Genomic DNA, 16,900 nt, shown 5'->3' with positions numbered 1-16,900 from the left:
TACATAAGGGACTCCACACGGCGAGCGGAATCCTTTATGTACCCCCGTGGGTTTCTGAAACATTCGGCGTAGAACTTTCGCTTGCAAATGCTGTACATGCTCCCGCTAGATAATTAACAAAAAACCTGCGATTTCACCTATTTTTTATACTATTCCTTTGGAAACAAAACCTGACCACTGGGAAACATCTTTTGGGAAAAAAGCTCGACCGTCAAAGGGTTAAACACTATTTTAGCGGATGTGAGCCACTCATTGATGCAAACAGTCTTTAGCGTAAGCATTATAGTTTGCAAGGTCGACAAGCTTCTGCGCCGCCGTACTGCGTCAGTGCCGGGAGGGATTTCCCTGCTGCCATTCGAGGGAGATAAAAATGTTTTAGGTCACCAGTTGATTCACAACGAGGCTTACAGACAGGTTCCCGTTGCTCCCGAGACCCACGCGGCCCCGGGGACGGAACGTAGGGCTCACCCTTGAGAAGCGGGCGATGCAGCAGGCCATCTGGTCCAGCTGGTTGGCCAGCTGCCGAGCCAGCAGGTCCACCACCCCGGCCGGGGGCTCGTCTAGCCCCACCGCACACACCACGTCCAGGGGCAACACCACCGACGCGCTGCGGAACACCTCTGTGGGGGAGAGAGGCTTGCTCGGGGCCGTCCTCCTCTCACGTGCCCGCAAGTCGTGCAGAAAAACCGGGAGTCCCACTTTGGTCACCGCAAGAGCGAGGTCTCGTAGGTGGTTCGCCTGCTACGGGGCGTCGCTCGCAGACAGAAATAAAACGGGCAAACACCGTATGTTGTCTGCTAACGAACCAAAAAACGGCTGGTTGTCTGCTACGAACCAAGCACCGCGGCGAAGTGAGATCAAACGCGGCCTGACATTATGATCGTCTGCCATTTCACAATGAAAGCCATTAACAGCTCGCGCTTTGTTTGCAAACCTTGGGTTGTTCTGCTGCCGTGTGCAAGCTGACATTGACCGGTGGATGGAGTACCAAGGAAAAGCACGTCAAAAGCCGTGAGACCTCTCTCGCTATTTATATGTTGGCGAGACGTTCTCACCAAAATTCTGTGTTGGCAACATTGTGAAACATCTGTATATGGGTCATACCATCGAAGCAAACGTCAGTTTCGTTCGACTACTCGTTCGTGTCGCATCTGCTTCTTCCTGGTCGCCCCAGGGGCCAGGATACAATATTGGCGACGAGGAAAAGTTTCACCCTACTATCTTATCGGCGAACACCATGAACTTTGTATTCACTCTGCCACCGGAAAAGGCAAGGAACGACGTGTAACAGACCTTGATGAGCGACTTGAGGGGCGACGCCACAAAGGTGCTGCGCGAGAGGTTAGCCGAGAGGTTATCTGGCACCGAAAAAAACGATTTGTCCGAGCCGTCCCCGACTTCCCCATTGTGTGCGCCCCCTTTCAACACCCTCGGCGCAGCTGCCACGTGCCGCCATATTGAGAATAGCGAGAAAAAGCTAAGAGACATCCCATGTTTCCTCATTAACGCTTCCAGTCTCCGATTTCTATTTCTCGAAGTCAGCAGCATAGTGCCTCTACAATCGTCGTAATAATTACGACGATTGTAGAGAATTACGACGAATAATAATTTTTACAGACACGCAACTCTTCAAGTTTTCGGGAATGCGTTCGCCAATCTCGTGACCGAAAAAAAAAAAAAAGTGTGGAGGAGCTCAATTTGGGGGAGAAAGACACAAACTTGGCACAACAAAAGTTCTTTCTCGCAATGATTTTTTTTGCTTTGTGTTTTGCCACCGTTTTCTGAAGTGCTTCAGACGGTAAAGAGAATATTGATCTTGGGGTTGTCAGTGGCCCCTAACTATAAATGCTACTGACATTTCTGGGCAAACTCTCCCAGAGAAAACAACCCTTGAAGAGGACAACTTTGACTTGTGGCAATCCGTCAAAGGGCAACTCCACCGATTTTCCAAACCATTAAAAGCAATGGTATTATTTCCCTAAAGCCAGCGGCTTTCCCTGGCTGGGATGCTAGTTTGTACTCTAAAATGTGCCGTAATTAGAAAACAAAAGACTGTGCCACCCGTTTTCGGTTTCCGTGCCGTGCTAAGAAAATTAGGGTGCACAATGAAACCATTCTCATAATTTTAACAACACTATAAACAATGTTATCAGACATTGCAATTATTTTGCCGATAAGTAGAAATGAGTTATTGATGTAGTGTCAACTAGAAAGTTTAATAGCTTAGAGTTTTCAGAAACCACTGTCTCCTTGCAGTTTCTAATGTTTAAGATTCCCCTTTCCCTCCCTCCCTCCCTCCTCCCTCCTCCTCCTCCTCCTTTTCTTCCTCCTCCTCCTCCTCCTCCTTTTCTTCCTCCTCCTCCTCCTTCAAAAAAAAAATATTCCAATCCAAGTTCTAAATTAAAAAACAGCAGGGCAAAGCTTTCTGCTGTGACGAAATATGAATGCTGAGGAGACAGAAAAGACTTTTCCAATGTACACGCTCGTGAACAGCGTGGATCTTCGAATCGACGTAATTAAATGGATGTGCATTTTCTGAGCGTAGTAAATAGAAAATGTGTTGTTTGTGACTTACAGATAAAAAAAAAAATGCCTTAAAAATATATATATTTTTTTTAATTATTGCTTTTCAAATTTGACAGGCAAATGTTTAATAGCGCTACTGGTAGAAAGCAGCACGCAAAAACTTTAATCTTGTACCAAACCACTTAGCAAGCGGCGTGAAAAGTTTATCATTGTGGAACAATATAATAATAATAATAATAATAGTTTATTTTCCATGAAAGCATGGTGGAGCAAAGGGTAAAAGCCTCAAAGGAGGCGTGACCACCCCTCGACCCCATACATTGGCATTGCACCAAAAAAAATGTGCACGAGATTACAGATAGGAGTCTGGCTATCAAAAATCTGTAGTCATTCAATGAGGCCATGTTTGGACAAAACGACAAACACAAAGAACTGGCCGAATTTCAAGCAAGGCCCATTTTAATGGTCCTATGTGCCAATTAAAAGACTCATCCTTAATGTTTCGTACATTAGGTACTCAGAAGAAAACCACCCTCATTAAAAACTTTGGCTAGGTGGCGCAAGTTGCTGCCCAATTCGGAGGGTTCCGCCGTACGCATCCATCCTGCTTCGACCTTGCTCCGGGGTATCTTTGTAAAAGGGCCGTACACTCACTCCTCTGGTAGTGGATGACCGGGGTGCAGCTCAAGCCGCAGCTCTCCACAGCGGCGTCTCCCGTAGACTGGACCAGGACTGCCAAGTTGAGGACGTCCTGCAGCGGTCGACAACGCGGGCCTTCACTCTGTGCCATAGAGTTAATACCATAATCTAGGGGAAAAGGTCCCACGCGTTCCAGACGCTTCGGAATGGCAGGACATAGACGTGGACACCGATGGTCCCAGCAGGTGTTTCCAAAGGGTCCGTAAAGTGTGGCAATGCCCTAATATGCACGAAGCAAGAAAACATTGCCCGTAAGGTGTGTGCCTAGTTCTTTTCTATAGTCTGTAACCCCCACTTCAGCGTTCACTCTGCTGAAGTGGAAAGAGGTGGGAGGAGCTTCGACTTTACTCTCAGCCCGTCACCGACCATAGCTTACTTTGCAGGAAAATACCGACATCGCGCATAGCATAAAAACAAAGAAAGTTTACGAGCACTCGAACAACTCCAATTCATCGCGGTAAAACGAACCTGCCTAACCTATCGCCTGCTTTCTTTCTGAGCTTTTTCCATAGCTCTTTTTCCTGTTCTTTCTCTAGGAACCATGGAAGTCGGCGCTCTGGGATTTGCCGCGTCATGCTCCCGTCTTTACCCCCCTGCTCGACGCAGACCCGCGAAGAACCCCAGACGCCGACACAAACAAAGCCTACCCTTTACCACCCGTTCCTGTACCCGTGCCTCGATGGGAACTGCACCCAGCTGTCCTTTTCTGCCGCTCAGCGACTAGGTCGTATCGTGGTGACCGCTGTCATAGTCGGGCGCCATTAAGGCCTGTTCACACAGACATCACAATGCCACCTCGGCGCTATTATATATAGACAGAACTGGAGATGGCACCGACCTTGCAGATGCAGTGCCCACTTTGAGCTATATTAGTGATCATACCTTGGAATTCCTCACTCATCAGTGTAATCACTCACACTCACTCACAGTCATCACCAGATATGAGGTGACAGTGAGTGAGGCCGAGAGTCCCGGAAAATTGTGAGTGTGAGCGTGAGTTCAGAAAACTTGTGAATGTGTGTGTGAGTGTGAGTTCTGAGAACTCATAAATGTGTGAGTGCGAGTTTTGAGAAGTCATGAGTGTGTGTTAGTGTGTCTTCTGAGAACTCACGAGTGCAAGTGTGTGATGACTGTGAGCGCTGGAATTTGCTTGAACAAGTGAATTAGCTTGCCGCTTTACAGCAGACAAGGAGGTAAGGACTAACGCCGTTTTGCTGTATGAAGTGTGAAGAAGGCGCGGCGGCGCCAAAGCTGGGGAACCGATCCTCTTATGCGGCAATAGACACTTTTCAGAACTCCGTCAAGCAACACTGGCAGTCGCCATTGCTTGGACATGAAGCATGTGATTATATCTGAGGGGGAGAATTCGCACTGCCTTCACTACTTGCGCCATCTAGGAACAGCAACAACAAACAGCGTACCCCTACAACTCGCTCTCCCCTTTTATGCAGCTTTGAACGTTTCATTTCCACTGTTGTTCATCTTCCTCTCTCTCTCTTTCCCACTCTCCAGTGTCCAGGAGCGCATTTCAATGGCCAAGGCTACAGCCTCGCAATTCTGGCCATACTTCGTTTCACCGTAAGTGAGAGCGCAGCCAACAATTGGCCCCATTGGCCAATGGGGCCAAATGAGCAGCGCCGAAAGCAAAATGTCACGCCGTTCGTCCTCTTTCCGGGCAGGTCCTAGCAACAGGCTAAACCAAACGGGCTCGGTGCATGTGCTTAGTCTGTGCACCTGCGTCTGTATGTCTTCCACTGGGAGTAGCCATAAAGACTAGCACATTTGGCATGCCTTACAAAATTTGAATACTAAATCTACGTACGGCATCTGAAACCGGGGGTGCAAATGTCGTTTCGCAACACGCTTCATGTCTATTCTTTTCTTTTTTAGAGCTCCACCCAGAGGTGGAGAAATGTAAAAAATAAAGCAAAAACGGTGACCATACTTTTCTTATGTCCTTGGCCAGGCTGTTCGCAGTCTCCACACGGATAGCTCGCTTCCGAGGGGCTTACTGGACGCAAAAACACCAAGAATGTCATAGCGGAGGTTGGTGACGAGCGGGATTGGGTACTAATTTTAACTAAATATATGACGACGGCCATCTTGGAGCAAGCATGCAAAACCAGTCTGCAGACGACGAACACCCGATATGGGACATAGGAAATTCATGGCCGCAGTTTATGCTCTATTTTTGATATCTCACCACCTCCGAGTTGAATGCTGAAATAAATAGACACAAAACTTCTTGCAAAATAAAGTTTGTGTGCTTAATTTCAGGTATGTATGTCTACAATTTAAATTTTTGCGAGGCCTGTGACTGTAAACATGCTGGTCCTTAAGGCCATTCTCCATAGCCTTTCGATGCACTTTTTTTTCCCATGTGGTGCAACAAGGTAGAGACACGTACGGAGCCGATCCGTACCATAGTTTCTGCCCTCCAAGTCCAACTCCCAATGCCCCACCTGCGCCTCCTTAGAGCGCCTGCGTCTGCCTCCCCCATCCCCAGACTGGTCCACCAGGTCCTGGAGCGTGCTCTCCGGGGAGCTGTGACGGAGCAGGCTGCCACAGCCCTCCAGCTTGAGGGCCAGGACCTCGGGCCGCAGTCGCTCCTTCAGCCGCTTGCACGCCACCTCCACATTCTCCCGCAGGTACTCTGCAAGGGGGTCGGCACGCCCACCGTTAACAAGCGGGGGTCCCACTTCGGTCAAGGTGACAGCGAGATCATTCTCGGCTCTCGTTCTCACCTTGCAAAAGCAAGACGAGCGTTGGGAACACTGGGAACAGACCAAAATGAAGAGCATTAAAAGAATTGCTAGGCAATGCGGAGAGCAAGTTTGTCTGCTTCTTTTGCAGGGGTAGTGGTCACGTTAGAACACCGAGCCCTGATTACCTCCAATTAGAGGATAGTGGGTAGACCTCAAGGCAGCTTGCTTTGAGGTCTACCCACTACCCTTTAATCGGAGCTCGGTGTTCTGAAATCACCACAACCCCTGTAAAAGTAGCAGACAAACTTGCGCTCCACATTCTGTCACATACGTGAAACGTTCTAGCATCACAAATGTTTGTATCATCGTTTAGCAGCTAGTCTTTCATTAGATAATTTAACGCGTGGAATGCACAAGCTTCAAATGGTAAACCTAGTGACCTTCCAAAACCTTCTAACCCACTCCTACTCTCCCGTCTTGCCTCCTCACCTACCTCCCCTCCTAGCTCCACCCGGGGTCACATGAACTCCCCATCAACCAATCAGCATCGAGCACGTCACTCCCTCTCTCCCACCTGTCAAGCGTGTCTCCGGCACCGCGATAAACGCGCCGGCCGGAGACATGCTCCGGACGTTGTACTAACACTCACTGGGGTCGCTGTTCATCTCAAAGGGCAGGAGGAGGCTGGCCCGCGCACGCAGGGTCACGGTCCCCTGTCCGAGGTCCCTGAGCACCGAGACGGAGCGTGGCTCGCAGGGGGGCTCCATCTCCAGGGATACAGTGCGGGTGAAGACTGCCGTCGGGTTGGCTGCGCTCGTGTACACCAGCACCGCGCTCTCCGCAGAGCCCAGCTTGCCCGCCTGCACGGAGCACGGTGGGCCTCGTCGGACTCGGTCGCAAAACTTGAGGGCGGTCGACGGAGAAATCGATTAACGATGCCCGGGCCGCGGACTACGCTTTGCGCCCGTAATGGCTGCCGTGTGATATGCGTATAGCGTGCTGCGCGACGAGACTGCTTTCCTATGAGGAAGACACGAGCAGCCGTTTACAGCAAACCTGACCGGGTGCGTGCTTTGTGCTCGAAAATGCGAAAGATAAGATTGTTGTCCGCATTTTCGCATCGCTACACTTGCGCCTGCTGAACGAGCGGCAACTTTAGCACAGCATTACACTTCCCACATGCTTAGAGTCCTCCTGGAATTGACTTGACTTAGGGGTTTTCCATGACGCTCGGCAAGTTTCTAATTGGAACCATATGTTTATTGTCCCTAATTAGAAAAAATGAATAAGTCTATTTTAGGTGACTATTCTGCTAATTACTGTAAAATACCGCAGAAGCGCCCACTTCATTCAAGCACCCACTATTAACACTTCCCAAGCTTGGGAACAAGCACCCCTGTCTAGATTAACCTAGTTTTGAGTAAAAGTAGGGTGTGCTCTCCCCCAGTATACACCTTTCCAAAAAACGCTCCTAGGCCGCCGCCATGTTGCTGATGCTGATGCGGCTGGTGCGTCTCTCGCGCCCTCTATCAGCTAGAAATTTTCTGCCACTCTCTGGGACTGTGAAGACCCGCTCAGCGCGGTTCCCTACCTACATTTTTGCGGTTTTGCATTCGACGTTTTCTCGCCCCTTTTGAAAGTTTCCACTTAATTTTTTTTTTATGCGTGCTGCGTACCCTTTTTGTGTTATCTTCTATTGTGAGAAATAAGGCTGGTAAGTGCCTGCCATTCAAGCTTTTCTGCTCGACATTCACGGGAAGCGAAGGAGGTGAAAGACGTCGAACGACCCTCGACGCAATTTTGCGAACATTGTTCTCCCCCCTCCCAGAGATAATCCGCGTAGAATCCTCAGTCATCTCCAAAAATAGTTGTCCGGGTTGGGGTGAGAAACGGGTCAGTCGCGTTTGTTTCTTTGCCTTGGTGCGGTTGTGAAAAAAGGGCTCTCCCCAAAACGTGCCCCAAAACGAAGTCGTCTCGGATTCCGTCCGATCGCCAAGATGTGACTCTCGTCGACTGTGCCTGTGTTATTTGAGATCTTTCTCAAATAAATTCTTTTTGGATAACGCTGCATCGTGTGGTTTGTACGATATATTGTTCGAATGTTAACGCTTCCTCAATTGTATGTCCGTGTCCTGTCCATCGGTAAACACGTTATTTGTGAGCGTGAAAAATGCATGCTTTTCGGTCCTCTTCTGTTGCAATTTATTTTTGTCAGCAAAGCGCTTTGTCGTTTCACATGCGGCAAATCCCGCGGCGCCGTCAAAACATATCCTGAGAAAAAAATAAATAAATAACTACCAGTCGTATTCGTTCTGTCGCGCGCGTATCCAACAAAAATAGTTTTTTTTTTTTTTTTTTTTTTTTTAATGTGGCACAATTTTTTTCTAATGTCCTCGGGAAAATACATGTACCATGAAACACAAAATATAGCGGGAAAAGACGAGAGTTTAGCCGCCAGCAGCGTTTGAAACGAATCCCGGACAAAAGCTCGCCGGAAAAAAGCTCACCGGAAAAAAGCTCACCGGACAAAAGCTCACCCATTTTTTCACAGACCCGGACAAAAGCTCACCAGGAGAAAATTTCATGTTGGTCTTAACACGTGTGCGGATAACTTAGGTGCATGCCTACGACACTAAAATACAACGATAAATTAAATTAAAGAAAACCCATGAATTCGTAATGAAGAGACATTGTGCCTAATCTTTATGTGCGCGTTTAGCGTCACATAAGCGCAATCAAAAAGCGAGGTCAAGAAAGGGTAACTTCGTTTCTTCGGTCACTCTTCGGGTTCAAAAACTTCGGTTCACGAAGTTTCTCGGGCGTGGCACACGGGTGCTCCGACATACCTTGAGTCAAGCAAGCTTGATCTTATCAGCTCCATTCAGTTTCAGTGACCTGAATGTTGGTCACAAATCGTTGCTTCTCTGCCTGTAATGGCTTATCTGTCGACACCTCTGCATGGGATGGGATGCCAGTTCTCATAAAAATGGTGGAATGTCCATCGCGTCCATACTTTATCCCAGCCCATGTGTTCACCCGGGGTAGCAAAAAATGAGGTGAGCTTTTGTCCGGGTCAGTGAAAAAACGGGTGAGCTCTTGTCCGGTGAGCTTTTGTCCGGTGAGCTTCTGTTCGGTGAGCTTTTGTCCGGTTACCTTTGAAACTGCGCCTACGCAGGCTGCACCTATTGAAATCACAGTCCACTCGGTTAGGGTTAGGAGGGACGCCGGTGAGAGACTAGCCTCAAACTCAGTGACTGGGATCGAAAACGGTTTGTTGCTCCTGGGGTCGAGTCTTTTTTGGGAAAGGTGTATTGGTAGTATGTTTTTTGCAATCCCCAATGTGGCTAATAATTTCTTCCCAAAAAGAGTTTTTTTTTTTTTTTTTCCCTCAGAATTTAGGAATTTATGAATCTTTGCAGAAATTGCCTCTTTTGCAAAGAAGTCCAGACAAGAAACAAAGCTAGTCAGTGCGGGTAGGAAGAACTTGCAAAACTTGCAAACGACATTTTGCCACCAGGCTAGGCTTTTTCGTGCCCTAGAGAAGCCATAGCAGAAAGTCGACAGGCAGAGCAAGGCCTCCAGGGACCTGCTCCTCAAGGTCGCTGCAGAGAGCTTCCTATGGTTCCCACTTCTACCCCCTTGCACACACGCTGCTCCCACTTAAATGCTACGAGGGTCTCCTGGGGTCCAATTTCAGTCCCCGGCAAGGGCCTTCGCAGCTGCCAATCAGATGTGGCGCCGGAGCTTTTTGCTAGGTGAGTGTCACTGTCTAACAATGAAGTTTCATCACCCCCAAACTGCCACCATTGGGCAGTATGTGGGTATGAGAGGAGTTTGCGGGCACTGACCCGCTTGTCCTGAGCGCTTCTTTATCCCCTGGTGGATTTGGGCGCATGTACATCAGCAAAATGAATCAAGGTTCACAAAGGAAATATACTGGAGGTTCGCAATTTAAGCTCGCATTTCTTCACATCACCAGGGGACTGAACTTGTAGCAGGTGATAGACCTTTCGCTAAATTATCCAAGCATCAAAGAGAATGTTGAGAACGTAGGTACACACACTGCACATGCTTGCCTTGGCTCTTGAAAGATTCGAAGTAAATAACCAAAATAAGATGTCCACGGAACGGCCGTGGGAAATGCCATTTGCTTTAGATTTTTGCTTTCAAACAGTTAGAGCTGAAGACGACAGAATACGCAGCGCGTGTACCTACGTTCCCGGCATTCTTTTTGATGCTTGGGTAAGTCAGCAAAACATGTATTCACTTTTCATGTGTTATTCATTATGCTCTGTTCACTGGGAGCTAAGTGCCAGGTGGACCAATCACCGGCTTCCCTCTCCTCACCTGACCCGGCTCTCTTCGCATTGGGTAGGCCGGGGGCGTGATGACGCGGCGAAAGAGAGGTGTATGACTGGTCCAACGAAGACATAGTTTCCACCGCAGTCTCAGCTTAGAGGTGAACGGAGTTTAGTGGATGACACGTAGGAGTCATCCACGGCTCGTTCCACGGCAAGGCACTGTGGCTTGTTCAACAAGAGCCAAATTAAATATCATTCGCGCTCTAATAATTATTTACTATAATATTTCTCATTTTATGTGCCCAAAAACCAAAAGAATAAAAACAACACAACACAGATACAGCATCAAATGTACAAATTAACATGGCAGCCACAATCGGGCACCAGATTCCATCGTGGACAGTCCCTCAACAGATGCATGGCTGAGCCACAAGTAAGCGTAACGCGTATAAATCCTCCTCTTTTCGCACAAACAACCAACAACTAGGATTCGAACAACATAAGTGGATGGCCTAGTTGTTTACACATTACAAAAACATTTAGCATGACAGGCAAAGGACAAGTAGAAGACTGGATGCTTGTCCTGTCCAGTATTCTACTTGTCCTTTGTCCTTCGTGCTGTTTTTGTGGCTGGAATTCACTGTCCACCGACTGCACACACGCTCCATATATTGGTCGTTTCGGACCTTCTGTTAGAAAGCTGATCTGTCCGTCTCCTGCCTAGACGGAGAACTATCCACAGTCTTTCTTAAAAAGAACGGTAACATTGAATGGACGCCAACGGCACCTCCTGGTACTTGAGCAGGAGGGGCTGGCAGAGCTGGTAGACCTGCGCCTCGGGCTGGGAGCAGGAGACGCAGAAGACGCCCACCAGGTCGTAGCCGAAGGAGAGGAGGACCCCCTCGTTGTCCAGGGCGCACCCCACGCACTGGATGGCGCTGCTGGTCACCCGGCCAAACAGGTAGCCCAGCATCGGCTCCTTGGCCGTCTTCTGCTGCTGCAGGAGCCTCTGCGGGGGCAATGCACGCTTTTGGAGATGTGCCAAGGACGACTCCAGCTATTAATGCAGAATCCTTCGATGTTTCGAAGTCAAGAGCAGGAGTGTCCAAACTTTTTGGCCGAAGGGCCGGATCGAGGACCAGTCGCAGTCTCGAAGGCCGTAAAATAAGCAGTTCAGTCTAACAAGGAAAAGCTACATAAATCAACCCACAGGATGTCCCCGAGCGCTGTTTGGGCATAAAATAATCCCAATAAATAAACAAACGACCGGGGTGGATTGAAACTTTTTACAAGGGTGTCTTTAGGTGGTGCATTTACCCTGCTCGAAAGTTATTGCTATACATTTCAGAAAAAAAAACAATTAGGCCTAAAATATTCAGTTTTTTCTCAGGCACAGGGAGAAACGGTAAAAACTTTCTGGTTGATGCTGCTATACTCACGAAAATCATACTACAAACGCTCGGATCTGCTGGGTCTGCCTGCGGGTGTTCATCTCAAGGACGTTTTCACACCTTTGCTTTATGTTGTGCCATCTGTACGCGGCAGCGTCGACTGGATGGTTTTTACCGTTTCTAGGTACAGAAATTAAAGCTGGGTTAAAAATTAAAGAAAAGAATCTAAGGCATATTAATATGCAAGCTTTAGTTTTAGCTTCAATATTTGGCTAATTACATGACATTATACAAAAATTGGGACAGAAAACTCCCCACGTAAAAATCCAAGCAAGTAGAAACTCTGGCATAGCATTCACATAAGGCAGAATGCTAACAAGAAAGGTAAAATTGATGATGCCAATATGAAGTAGTTGACACTGGACATTAAGCAAAATATCTGTTGTGTGAGTACGCGGAATTATAAGTTAAAGGCATAAACCAGTGGGCTACGAATGGTGGTGCTGCTAATAACGATGTGTAATAAATATGATACAGAACTATCAGTGGGAAATTAATCTGAACAGATATGATGCATTAGTTTCTTTACTCAGGATTATTTTTGCACCGGTAGTGGCGGGCCTGCCGGAAGCGGGCTGGCTGCTACTGGAAAGATTGCGAACAGCCACAGGCAAGTCAAAAGGTCTCCGAGGAGTGTACCTGGCTTGCGGGCCAAGGTTTAAAGGGACACTAAACAACTTTCTGCGATAGTTTATTTATGGTCATAACTCAAACTTCACCAAGCCAAATAACATTACATTCATGCATGACTGATTTCTCTTGAAATGGCTGTCAAAAGACCGACACTAGATGACGCCAATAGATGAGGAAATGCAGAGCACTGCCCTTCCTCAAGCAACGGCGTCCTCTGGTGTCTGAGATACTTCCGAGGTAATCAGTCTCTTGATACTAATTTTAATAAAGAAATTGGCCATGCGTATGAACGTAATGTGTGGTCTTTTAGAATGTTTACAGTCGATGGATTGAGTTATGACCATAAATAGACTATAGCAGAAAGTGGTTTAGTGCCCCTTTAAGCTCCCCGGTCTGGAGCGGCGCGAACAGCTGCAACAAAAACATGGTAACAAGGGCTTACGACGATCGTGTGGTTGGGGCCGCTACAGGTTGCGTGGTCACATGATGTGATGTGACCACATAACTTTACGCCCTAATGTCAAGTGACCATGTAACTTCACATCACAGTGTCACGTGACAACGCAACTTGACATCAGTGTCACATAATCATAGAAGCTGAAGTCCCAATGTCGCCCGACTCCCTACCTCAGTGGCGTCACGTGATGATGAGGCTTCCATGTGACCATTTAGCGAGAAAATATCACGTGCTATAACAGCCCCTCAAGTCAGCATTCTGCATAATTCGGACGTCACACGCTGAACCAAGGTGAATATTTTGACGCAGAACGTGTTATAGGGCCGATTTCCACGAGATGAGCATGTTATGAAAGAGCGTCATAAAAAAACTGCCGCATGTTTTTTGTGATTTTTTATCATAAAAACTGTCGCATGGCAGCATTTTTACTAAGCGTAACGACCTTACGTCCCACCAAATTTAAAAATACGCAAGTTTGTCGACTTTGGCAGACACTTAAAATTCACTGTGCATTCTGTGTCTCCAAACTTCACCCGTAGGACTGACATACATTTTTATAGCAAAAGTATTAATTGTTTCATGGAGCGAGCCGACATCATCAGCCGCGCCAAACAGCAGATAAATTTGTGAAGCCGCGATTTGAGGCATCCCAGCTTTGAAGCCGCGCAAAAAGCCATGCACAACGGTAATTAAATGAGGCCAAGGGAGGCCGCCACGCATCAGTTTCAATGAGCGGCCTCCCGTGGCACTGCATGCACGCGCGGCGGCAAAAGGAATTGGCTGGCGCACTCGGGTGGTCGTACCACCTCCCAAGGCGCGGAAACTTCATGAAGACACGCGCAAGAACGACACATTCATGCTTTCGCATTCACAACTCATAAGAAGTGCCTAGGTGTACCTCGAGCCTTTTTTTTCTTCTTTCTTTTAAAAAGGGCAGGTTTTGATTTCCGGAAAGGCTCAATATATTGCTCGACTTCTAAAAAACATTTTGGAAGCATAATTTTTCGTGCAAAACATACGAAAATGATCAAAAATCACCACAACTGAAATTAGTAGAAAGAATTTGAAAGGAAATGCATGCGTGGCCCACCGCTATGATTGGTTCCTTCACGCATATTTCTTTATTGCCAATTACCCGCACCACCTTTGAGGCATTGTTGTAGGAAGGGAGACCTAAGAAACCTGTCAGGTGAAAATGCAGGTGGAAACATATTCTGATCGATCTATTGTATTCCATTCCAGCACTGCTCGAACACAATACGATCCACAATGAGAGTTAATAAGTCACCACTTTAAGTTGGTGGCTAACGCATTTGTATGCAAGAAGCAGTCCACGGGCGTTAGAACTTGGGTCGGGACTGTGAACGATGCCTCTGCTACATGTTTTGGCTTTCCGGTCGTAGCTGAAAGCCTGCCCCTTGTAGCCACCAGGAGAGGAAGTCCACGCAATTTCAACCGTGGCTCGGAACTTCTCGGCTTCTTAAATGGCGGGAGTCTCAAACACGTGCCTCGGGTGGAACGTGCCCCGCTCCAGGGAATTCCTGGGATCACGCGCTCGTGAACGGCTTCGATTGTCACTTCGCACAAGTTCCGACAAACTGTTGGACACGGCCCTTGTGACGGCGACGCAAAGGAACGTAAAAGGGGCAGGAACGTGAGTAGACGGACGGACGCACGACGGTGTTGTTGTTCCAGTCCTTTCTCGCTTCTGGGCGATGACGAAGAAGAAAGCGCCTGGAAGGACTTATGACAGCTCTCTGTATTACGGACCGTCCCTGGAGGACACCTAGAGATGCGTGCTACAATGGTAATAAAAAAACTACCAGTCTGCACCCCTATAGGATGGTGGTGCTCGTGTTAGCGACTGCCTCTAACTGTGCATTGCCGCAGAAAAATGCATCACCTGCCTGAGGGGTTAACGATTCATGCATGCTTTGTACCATGCTGAACCGAAGTCTAAATGCAGTTTACATAGACTTTCTTTTGGACGCATCCTCCGATGAAGGCAGACAGCACCCATCTTTTGTTGGAATCCCCTTTAGGGCCATGGAAACATCAACCATTGCCTAGACGATGGTAGCTCTGCATCATTGACCCAGGGAATTAAGCTCCTCCGAGCTTTCTAATGCGCTTGTCTGTGCGATGTGGATTCCCTCGGCAATACGAGAGAACGTCATCTGCTTCTTGCACAGAAGTTGCAGTACCATCAGAACGACGCCGAGTTCTTACTGGCTTTCACTATAGTCGGTCACAGGTCAAGAACGAAGTGGAAGCTCCTCTGACCCCTTTCCACTTAAGCGGAGTGAACGGTGAAAAGGAGCCTTCTCTCCAGCGTTCATTCTACTAAAGTGGAAAGAGGTGGGAGGAGCTTCCGCTTCGTTCTTGACCTGTCATTGACTATAGAGATCTACCCTAGAGGTCTACCCACTATTTTTTTTTTAACCAGCCAATAAGAGTTTGGCGTTCTGACGTCATCGGAACCTGTGTGCAAGAAGCAGACGAACTTGAGCTCACATCCAAAGGTGGACCTTAGGTTTGTACGAACACGGTCCAAAATGACTTGACGGCGCGTTCTATCTGCAGTGAGGCTCGCCTTTTATGACTCACCAGCAGGGTTGCGGGGAATTTAAATAACACTTCGTGCCATGCACTTATTGCATTGTTCTCTTGTTTTTTGTTTCTTTTTAGAAACATGACATATGGACGGCGCAGCAGCTACCTACACGAAGCACGGCGCGATACAAACAGGTTTGACACGAATGTACCGGCAGAATTCGCCACTATTATCGGACCCAAGGTTAATTCTTCGAGGGGCGATTACCTGACAGAGAGCCTGCGAGAGCACCACGTCGTAGGAGACGGACATCGTGACTGGAACCTCTGGCGATGTCGCTCGTGAGCACAGAGCACGATCAAATCATGCAAATGGAAAAAGGTCGTCACGACTCGGGACACGACTCAACGCAGTCCGGAAGCAACGCAGCACCCGCGATTTTCGGCACTCTCAGCAGTTTGGCATGCTAGGGGACTGCGGAAATCCCACAACCAGCTGAACCCTGTGCTTCCAGCTGCCAAGTGGACCTCGGTCGCCTCGGTGATTTCCGTCGTGATTCCCCAGTCCGTCAACCTCGTCACTCACAGAGTTAACTTTGACGTGAACCTGCTAGGTGGCAGCACGTTAAACATAAGAATTAAAGGGCCCAGATTGTACAGAGCGTCCAACCCAACCGTGGGGAGCAAGATTGATCGCAAGCGCGCATGCGCACCATTGTCGCGTGGCGAGAAGGAAAGCAGACGAAAAGGCGATCATTTTCGTCATTCTCATTCTTGTCCAGCTCGCTTGCACCTCTGCACTTAATTGCATTATGATCAAGGCGTAGACGTTTGCAGACGATCAACGCCACCAACGCTTTTGCTGTTCCCCTTTTTCACCGATTAATATCAAAACCTCGTTGGGTTTGTCTCAGGCCTCTTCTTGTGATTAGAATGCCTTCATGTCTGCGCATGTCTGCGGGACATAAAGGCAGCCCACTTTCGATATTCGCCTCACCGAGTGGCATTCCGCGCATGGGCACACGCATCGCAAACGCTCTCATGATTTGAGTTGCTCCCTCTCGCAAGTCTAGGCTCTCCAAATAAACAACAACAATTACAGCATGGATGGATAGATGGATGGATGGATGAATACGGCTGAGCCCTTTGGATCGGGCGGTAGCTTACGCCACCTAGCCATTTTGTTTTACCATTTAAGCTTAGAATATTTAAATGTGAAATCTATATTCACTCCGCAGTGCAAAGAAAGTGAGGCTATGAAACCCCCTTGCCATCAGTGATTAAGAAAATACCTAGTTTTCTCTCGATTTCTGCCACCATTCACTTAATCTTTGCTTGGTAATCTCTACAGTCTTGAAATCCACTCTCCCTTCGCTGTCTCTAAAACCCAATGAGCACGTTGACGCCGACAGCGCCACGATAGTGTGGGAGCAAGTGCACGTACTAATTGTAATTCTTCCCTCACGAATTCCGTGGTCGGCGTGATGACTAATCCTCGCGGTATGGCTCAATTTTAAATTGGAAATGACGAAGCCCGCCTGCAGGTCCGCCAACAAAGAAAGGTCAGAGCACTCT

The 16,900-nt window shown here is 48.0% G+C and overlaps 2 protein-coding genes across 2 annotated transcripts in view; one reads left to right on the top strand and one right to left on the bottom strand.

Moving 5' to 3' along the window:
* The window catches only part of LOC8034219 (ufm1-specific protease 2), a 29,464-nt gene extending 13,543 nt beyond the window's left edge, over positions 1-15,921 (bottom strand). The window contains exons 1-6 of the mRNA XM_029984362.4: positions 15,594-15,921; positions 11,019-11,240; positions 6,580-6,790; positions 5,688-5,878; positions 3,181-3,277; positions 469-620 (exon numbers count right to left, since the gene is read on the bottom strand). Of these exons, the coding sequence (XP_029840222.2) occupies positions 469-620; positions 3,181-3,277; positions 5,688-5,878; positions 6,580-6,790; positions 11,019-11,240; positions 15,594-15,638 (918 nt within the window). The 5' untranslated portion in view covers positions 15,639-15,921. The remainder of the gene's footprint in view (positions 1-468; positions 621-3,180; positions 3,278-5,687; positions 5,879-6,579; positions 6,791-11,018; positions 11,241-15,593) is intronic.
* Positions 15,922-16,771: 850 nt separating this feature from the next.
* The window catches only part of LOC8034220 (serine/threonine-protein kinase DCLK1), a 43,060-nt gene continuing 42,931 nt past the window's right edge, over positions 16,772-16,900 (top strand). Inside the window, exon 1 of the mRNA XM_029984361.4 lies at positions 16,772-16,887. The gene's annotated coding sequence lies outside the window, so the exon portion shown is untranslated. The remainder of the gene's footprint in view (positions 16,888-16,900) is intronic.

This window comes from Ixodes scapularis, unplaced genomic scaffold (assembly GCF_016920785.2).
Source record: "Ixodes scapularis isolate PalLabHiFi unplaced genomic scaffold, ASM1692078v2 PGA_scaffold13__105_contigs__length_92229423, whole genome shotgun sequence".
In the NCBI taxonomy this organism is placed as follows: Eukaryota; Metazoa; Arthropoda; class Arachnida; order Ixodida; family Ixodidae; genus Ixodes; species Ixodes scapularis.
Note: the sequence above shows the minus strand (reverse complement) of the source record. Positions and strands in the feature narration are given on the sequence as shown.